At 48.6% G+C, this 8,874-nt stretch overlaps 1 protein-coding gene across 1 annotated transcript; it reads right to left on the bottom strand.

Moving 5' to 3' along the window:
• Positions 1-591: 591 nt before the first annotated feature.
• On the bottom strand, positions 592-6,811 carry GPR83 (G protein-coupled receptor 83). Its single transcript, NM_001256138.2, has 4 exons — positions 6,286-6,811; positions 5,806-5,931; positions 4,734-4,867; positions 592-4,392 (listed from the first exon to the last, which is right to left on the bottom strand). The coding sequence occupies exons 1-4, from the start codon at positions 6,670-6,672 to the stop codon at positions 3,768-3,770; spliced, it is 1,272 nt and encodes a 423-aa protein (NP_001243067.2). The 5' UTR covers positions 6,673-6,811; the 3' UTR covers positions 592-3,767.
• Positions 6,812-8,874: the final 2,063 nt, after the last annotated feature.

The following is an 8,874-nucleotide window of genomic DNA, read 5'->3' as shown; positions in this document are numbered from 1 at the left end:
GTGTCACAGGAGCGACCCTGGCCAGGTCACCTCAACACAGCACTGGGTGCTTCTGAGTACGTGGGGATGTATGTGGGACTGAGAAAAATCAACTTGCTTAGAAAGTCAGATAAAGCTAAGAGACCTCCCATAATGCCTCACAATGGACTATGATGCTTTATATTACCAATGGGGAAGAAGAGCCTCCCAAGAGCATCCTCATCATGGTCCAGAGCAACCAGCCCCTCCTCACACCAGAGTCCCTGTCAGGCTTCCTCTTGATAATCTGACCATCAAAAGCCAGCTACCAAACCACCTCTCTGGTGGTTCAAGGCTGGCTGTGGCTCTGTGCAGCCTGGTCTAGTGGTTGGCAGCTCTGCTCAGGGCAGGGGGCTTGAAACTTTGAGGTCCTTTTCAATCCACACCATTCTATGACTCTATGGTTATTCCAAAGCACTGCTCATTAATAAAACCAATACACAGCACAAAGCATAGCTGCAGCAGGCAAATGTGCACAAAGGAAAAACTGAAAGATAATCTCCACACTGCACATAGATCTTATTTTCTCAGAACTCAGACCGTCCCTTCACACTCATCCAGGTAGCACACGAATGCTGTGTAATGCCTTTATTCATGCCTTTATTTACATTTTAAAAGAACCCTCTGATCTGCAACAGAACTGAGGTATGATATCACCCGTGGAGCCTCAAAGCCCAATTTAAATTGCCCAGGACACAATGTTTCTGGGATATTTTGCTCAGAGCACAACCCCTGCTGATTTCAGCAGCACCAATGAATGCAAGACGTTCATCCAGAATCCCAAATCAGATATGAAGAAAATGAAGACAGTGCTAATCGGAAATTGCCCTGTAGCACATAAAGCACGTTGTAGCTCAGTGTATTATGTACAGTTTAGAAGGGCACAGATTCTAGAGCTTTGCCTATGAGCTTGCTCCACCCCTGTCTGCTTAGATCCTGTCTCTCCAAAGTTGCTGGACCCGTACACCAGCTCAGGCCCAGCTCAGGCTGTTCAGGTTCACTGGCCATTATCTGCCCAATCCACTCTTCTTTTTGCCAGCTCCATCCCTCTGAGACTTTGTAATGAAATCAGCTCCTGCACTTCTTACAGCCTCTCTGTGCCTGGATCCAGAAGGGCACAGGCAGAGCCTGAAGGAAGGTTTTCCACACAGAACCCTGTAGCTGTGGGAGCCCTGCTCAGACCCACCTGCAGCTAACACTGCATCTGAGGGTTTGTTTGCTGGCAAGTTTCTGTTTTGTGTTATGGCAAATTTCTGTATGTAATTGTTTAAGGATGCAAACTGCTCCTATGGGAGGTGAGTCTTAAGATGGCCAAAGGTTACCTCCACCTTCAGAAAGAACATCTTCCTGAGTTCAGATTCTCTTCCCAAACAGAGCTGAGGGACAAGGATGTAGCTGCAGAATCTGTTGTAGCATTTGGATGTGAGTGAAAACAACTCCATTACACTTACTGAAAGGGAAGAAGAGACTTCTGACATAAAACACGGCTCAGCCCAAAGAGTTCCAGCTTGGCAAAGCTGTATTTAAGCACAAGGGTGGCAGAGCATCACTTGCATCACTCTACTGCTTGTCCACTCATCACTGCTCATTAGCCCTGATCAAAGACTGAACCTGAAATTCCACTCACAGCAAAAGCTCCCTCAGATGGAGCTCTGGACCTCCAGCAAGCCCAGCAGGACTAAGGGTCATAGAATCATTAAGGTTGGAAAAGACCTCTAAGATCATCTAGTCCAACTGCCAATCCATCCCCACCATGCCCACTCACCACGTCCCCCTGTCCCTGCCATACACCAGACTTAGTGATACCGAAAGGTTTAATTGCTGGAGTAGTCTGAATCTGCTGCCACGGGATGGGAAGGGTGGTTGAAGGGCTCTGCACACTGAGGACCTATTGTCGTGTGCACTAATGGAGTGAATGGGAAAAAATTCTTCTCAGAAAGAGTAATGAGGCATTGGCACAGGCTGCACAGGGAGGGGGGAATTTACTGTCCCTGGAGGTGCTCAAGAACCATGGAGATGTGGCACAGAGGGATGTGGTTATTGGGCACAGTGGGGATGGGTTGGTGGTTGGACATGGTGATCTTAGAGGTCTTTTCCAACATTAAAGATTCTATGATAACGAATGGCAGCAGCTCCTGAAGCACTTGGGTGTCAAAAACCCACACAAGGCTTAAAATGGTTTCAGAGTAAGCTTATTAGAGGACATTGGGGAATAGTATTTTTTCTCTCTCCTTTTTTTCCTTCCCACTTTTAGCCATTAATAACAAAGGTTTTTCTCACTTCCCTGCTGGCCACTGCAAGCTGAATGTGGAACAGGCACTCCGGTGGGACATCAACCCTAATTGCTGCAGCACAGGAAAAGTGACTGTTTCCCTGTGCGACACAAGGCAACGTTTTTCAAATGCTCTTTGGTTTGTCTTGTTCAGAATCTGATATTTTTCTGCTACGAACATTAAGTTCTGCAATCTACACCAGGTAGCTGCAGTCTTATCAATTTCTTAATGGCTGTCCATGAAGGACACATTTCACCCATCTCTAAATGCACTAAAATTGTTCATTCACAAGAGGATATCTTGCAAAAATCTTCCCTTTTTTATTACTTGCTATCACAGATATCATTACAGCAGTTTATTTATGAATTGGTTCCAGTGAGCTTAGTTGGGATCATCAGTGGGAACACCTTAGCTGGGATGAAATATCCCACGTGTCTGATCTGAGAAATTCCCAGGTGCTTTATAGAAGAGAGCAACAGTAATAGAGAAAGTAAAAAGTCATACTGTGGGATTCTTCAGCCACCACCTGGCAACAGCACAGAGATGCTCTGATCCAAAGCATCTCATCCAGGCTGGATGGGGCTCTGAGCACCAGACTGAGCTGTAGGTGTCCCTGCTCACTGTGGGGAGTTGGACTCGATCGCCTTTCAAAGTCCATTCCAACTCAAACCATTCTATGATTCTCTGATTAACAGGTCCCAATCCCAACTCAAATCAACCATCACTGCTCCAACCACAGACAATACGTCCAAGGGGCTCAGGCCTTACATCTCTTTCTGAATTACAGCTTTATGAATATTCATGCCTGTTTCACGAAGGTACAGTTCTGTGTGATTTAGCACTGGCAACAGATGCAGAGCTAACAGGTTGGTGTTTGCCATCTGTTTACACAAAGAATAGCCATCGAGTTTCCTTCAATCCTACCTTAGGAGGAGCACTTGTGATGTAAAAGACAGCTCTAATTTCCAATGGCTGTTTATTATCCCTCCACCTCTCTGAAGATATTTTCACAAAAGGGAGAAAAAAATTCAAACCAGCAACCTCTGCCTCTACATCTCTACTGTCTGTGTGCTGCTACTGTGAGACTAAGGGGAGGGAGGCTTCACGTCACGTTCAATCAGACTGCTGCTTGAGTGTTTAAATACCAGCAAAGCAAACAAATGGCTCCAGTGGTACAGACTCGGCCATGCAAATAACAGAGATGCATGCAGAGAATCCCTCCTGTCCAGCAGACCCAAAGTCAGCTTGACCAAGACGAAAAGAGAGCTCATTCCTGGCAAGGCTTTGCTTTCTTCCCTTTGGAGTCTCTGTGCCATTACCATCAGAGTTTCACACTACCAGCCATGGAGTTGGGCTTTTCAGTGCAACCACAGGAGCTGGCACAGTATCTGCTTAGGCCACATCTCCACATCTTCCCACCTGCTTAGATGCAGCCAAACCTAAGCATGGTCCGTGTCCATCTCACAGGGCCACCAATTAGCTCACAGCTACTATGGGCTCAACTGCAGAGATGTCCGTCTTTCCTAAGTGGCTGTTGGAGGCTGCGGCAGGGACATGAGAGACCTGCAGCCTCTTGAAGTGGCTGTTTTCAGGCCACGCCAGTCGGTAGGAAGGGACAGTGGAGGGAAGCCTCTGTTCCACAGGGCCGGGAGGTTTTCTGCAGATGTTGAGCAAAGCCTTCAGTTCTGCCCGGAAGCTGTCATTGAGCCAGCAGTAGATGAAGGGGTTGTAGCAGGTGCTGCTCATTGCAAGCCAGTGAAAGGCGAAGTACAGGGCGTTGTTGGAGCGGATGGTTTGGCTGGAGAGCAGGACGACGTAGCAATTTAAGGGAAACCAGCAGATGGCAAAGAGGATGACAACGAGCATCAACATCTTTATAGTCTTCTTATTTTTTTTGCGAAGGGCGAAGTACTGCTCGGTGGTGACGTCCCCAATGACGTTGCGCAGCCAGAGTTTCTTGGCCACTGTCATGTAGGCAGCAGAGATGATCAGCAGGGGCAGGACGTAGAGCAAAACGAAGGTCGTTAAGTCGAGGTACTTCCAGAAGAGGTCGGCTGGCTCAGGGAAATCTGGGATGCACAGGCACCGGGTGACTTCCTCACTGCAAAGGGAGAAACATCCAGAGCCATAGGACAGGTTGGGTTGGAAGGGACCTTAAAGCCCACCCAATGTATAGAAATAGACTGATCAGGACAGTTCCTGAGCTTTGTGTTCCATTTTGTATGACGAGTGTGATAGAATAAATATTAAAAAAATAAAATAGAAGAGGATATCAGCCATCACAAATGGAAATTGATGTAAATTACAGAATAGCCTCCCCATGTGGGTAACCTCAGTGTGATCTCAGGGCTTTCAGTAGAAAATTCCAATGTGTAACCATCGGGAACTTGGCCTCCAGAGAGACTAGAGGAAAATACACCAATATAGGAAAATCATCCTTACCTGTATTCAAAAGTAAAGAGTTTTTGGTAGATAGCATGTGGGAGGGAAAAACAAGCTGCCATGACCCAAATTACAGAGATGTAGATAACGCCTTTTGCCATAGGTAAGCGAGGTTTCAGAGGGTGCATTATGACCTGTTCAAAACAAACTGATATTCAGGCTCGTGTCATTTCAGGAAATAATTGTGTCATTCTTTCATGCTTCCAGCCTTACATTTATTACTAGACACGGACATTCAGCACGCAAACTGTGCTGCCTCCTCTCAGCTCTCACTGCCTACAGGCTGCGCATGAATGTCTGAAATAACCCAGCAGTAAGGAAAGCCAGATCCCAGTCTGACCCTTCAACTTCAGTATTTTAGTCTGAGTGGCAAAAACAGGGCATCAGTGGGCCTTACACATGTATTCATTTCCAGATTCTGTTTACTTAAAAGCAAATTAAGGATGGAGACGTAGTCTGCCTCAGTGACCAGAGGTCCATGGTGTTGTGAAGTAGCCAGAGCCCCTCGGGATGTTTCTGACAGTGGGAACAGCTAGATGTTTGCAAGCAAAAAATGTCCACACCACCAGCCTGCTTTGTGTGGGTTTGGGGTGAATCCAACCCAGTAATGTGTGACTGCTCCCAGACTTGATCCTACTAGCAGCAGCAGCTCTGCCCTGCTCATGACAAACACCAGCCCTCCGCATCTCATGTGGAGTGAGATGTCCCAGGGCTGCCTGACACCAAGCAGGATGTCCTCACACCCACAGCACAGGGGCCAAAGAAGCCTCCCATATGGGACAGCTGCCTGTGTGAATTCCTATCAGGCTCTCAGACTCCATCCTGGCCGGAGAGCAACTGGATCACCATCTGCAGAGTTCCTGACCCTAGCTGGGAGTGCACACATCCCACCTCCCTGCAGGTGTGGAGCTGTTCTCCATCTAACAGCAAAGAGCTGCTCCACCGCACTGTCAGCCCTTCATGCATCTTACATTAATCCGAGAGCTGAGAAGGGAAGGACATGGGATCACACTCTCTCATTTTAATTACACCCTTCCAAGCTTTCCTACTCTCTGCTCCAGTGAGCTCTCACCTGGTGCCTGTCCACGGCAATGGCTGTGAGGGTCAGAGCAGAGACGTGGAGCGAGCAGTACTGCACGAACCTACTGACATGGCACATCCCCTTCCCAAATATCCACGTGCTGTTCACAAAACGAGCCTGCAATCAGAATGACATTAGCACCTGTGCCCGTGCCCACATGCTTATATGCACAGACATCAATGAGCAACCTCCCGTAGGGAACCCACCTTAGCGGGGGGGTGCACTTGATGTGCTCCAGAGGTCCCTTCCAACCCCTACGATTCCACCTCTGGCACAAAACTACTTCTGCTGTGTAAAAGATGCCTTAAAACAGCAGTTTCTTTCTGCCTTGAATCATTGACAGACTGCCGAGGCTACTGAATCGATTTCAGTGTCTTTGAGGCACATCCTCTGCGTCCCAGCAGGTCGGCCCAACGCGCCGAGCTGCGGCCACAGCCCTCCCAGCAAAAAAGGCCTCTGCCCCCATCTTACCAGTGTAAAAGGCGTGTTGAGAAGCGTGATCATGATGTCGGCCACGGCCAGGTTGACGATGAACAGGCTGGTGGCGGAGCGCAGGCGTTTGCTCTTGATGATGACGTGGCAGACCAGGACGTTGCCGAAGAGGGAGAAGACGATGATGATGGAGTACGCCGCGATGAGCAGAGCTTTGGCTGCCACGTGCTGGGAGTCTGCCCCGTGCCGGCTCCTGCCCACAAAGCTCTGCCAGTCGGCCAGCGTGTCGTTATCCCAGGGGAAGAACCCCGAGATGGTTGGGATTTCCAGCACCTCCTCAAGGCTTCTGTTGAGGGGGAGCTTTCCTGAGGTCGGGAAGGTGTTCACGAAGCAGGGGAGGGAGAGCCAAATGAAACAGGAGAACATCTCCGGCAGGCTGCTGTGTGCTTCCCCGGGGGAAATAACTCATTGAGGGCAGTGCTGTGGCTGGGCAGCAGAGGCTCTACAGGTGCACCGGCACAGCCTGGGGAGCGGGGCTCCTCTCTCTCCTGCTCAGCTCCTCGTCACTTTTCTCCCCCGGCGGAGCTCTGTGTCCTCGCACAAGCTCCCAGCCAGCATTCCTGCCCATTGGGCTGCATAGCATTATTTCTGCTCTGACGTGCTGCAGTTCTGCACAATTACACTCCCCTCAGGCGTCACTCCAAGACAATCACAGCTGCACTCTTTGCAGAAGGCAAAATCCGTCTCTTTGGTTCTCAGCATCCTCCTCCAGGAGCAGCCCTGCTCGTGTTGGTTTGGTGCTGCTTATGCAGCAACAATGTGTGCAGCGGCTGTGCTGTCTTCCAGGACACATTTCAAACAGAAGTTCAGCTTTACCAGATCAACAGGTGAGTTCCAGCCTATTTCACAGCACTACAAACTAGCATGGAACAGGGGCACAGCACAGAAGGTCACACACACACACATGCTGGTGAAAATACATGCATGCACAAGGTGCCACCCCATGGCTGTAAGCTGTGCCTGGTTTAAGGGTTAGGAGATTACCAACCTAATAGCCCCCACCTGCCCCTCCCCTGACACAGCTCCATGCAGGTGCTGCAGTAGCAGTGTTCTCCACCAGAAATACCCACCTGGCAGCAGATATTTTCTCAGAGATAAGATTCATTTCAGTATCTGCAATTTTGCCAAATCATTACAGGCTGATAGCATTCTGTAATGCTTTCCTTTCTCAGCGACGCGAGAGATTGGAGATACACGGCAGCACTCCTCTAGCAAGCTGACACCCACTGTCATTACTAATGAACTCTCTACCACGACCTCAGGAGCTCACCTACTTCGTCTAACTTCACAGTAACAACCAGCTGTCAAAGCCAAGGGATGCATTTGGATTAAAAGAAAAACACCTTAATCATAGAATGGCCTGGGTTGAAAAGGACCACAATGATCACTGAGTTTCAACCCCCCTGCTATGTGCAGGGCCGCCAACCAGCAGACCAGGCTGCCCAGAGCCACATCCAGCCTGGCCTTGAATGCCTCCAGGGATGGGGCATCCACAGCCTCCTTGGGCAACCTGTTCCAGTGTGTCACCACCCTCTGGGTGAAAAACTTCCTCCTAATACCTAACCTAAACCTCCCCTGTCTCAGTTTAAAACCATTCCCCCTTGTTCTATCACCCCTAACCCCTTCAGAACTTGCATCTCTTCCCGTTCCTCTTCCTAACCTGGATACTGATCTGTTCTCTCTCTTTCTGAAAAGATCCCCGTAGGGTGTGATATTTCCCTTTCCAAACATTCAGTTGCATCGAAAGTTCTTACTTAATCTCTGAAAAGAATATACATACATCCAACAGTGGTAGAATACAGTTTGGTATCTGCTTCAGCTGACTTCATGGCGCGCCAACATCCCCATCCGCCATCCACTGACTGCAAAAGGAAAGAGCTACAGAGGAATGTCAGGGTTTAATGACTGATATCTGCTTTGGGTTTGGTTTTCTTTTTAAGCTATCTGTGAGCTGAGGCACCTCGTAAAATAAGAAGTACTTAGAAAACACTTGAAACAAAGATAACACAGCTTACAGGCAACTCACATCACCACAAACGTCTGCTCAAGAGCTCTCTCAACTGAAGTTACAATTTAGGACAAGAGGAGTAGTGGAAGCAGGCTATGGAAGAACAGCAGTGCCAAAATAACCCACCCAGCAGCTCTACAAAATGGGATTTGGAAACATTCAACTCAAAGGGTAATTAAACCCAAACAAAACCCAACAAACAAAAGCACCGCAGTGCGCGCACGCCCCACCATAGCCATGGAAACAACTTCTCATTCGGTGCTGCTCTGCCAACATCTGAGCCCTCTTTGGGCAGCTGCACTGGAAGTCGCATGAGGGAGAAGTGACCTTTCAAAAGTCATCCGGGGGGATTCTCTGAGAATTGACATTGACTCCCCGAGCGTCTCATCCCTATGGAGATGAGTAAAAATAAGAGCGCTCTGATGATAAGAAAGATCCTTCGGTGTTAAAAAAAATACCTGCGTGCAACAGGTTGTGTTTTTGTCTCCAGAATGAGAGATGCTGCTTTCATCTTCTAAAAGACAATTTGGGAGCGGGTGCAGTTTAACATGACAAAAAAA

Source organism: Gallus gallus, chromosome 1 (genome assembly GCF_016699485.2).
Source record: "Gallus gallus isolate bGalGal1 chromosome 1, bGalGal1.mat.broiler.GRCg7b, whole genome shotgun sequence".
NCBI lineage: Eukaryota > Metazoa > Chordata > Aves > Galliformes > Phasianidae > Gallus > Gallus gallus.
This window is presented reverse-complemented; position numbering and strand designations above follow the sequence as displayed.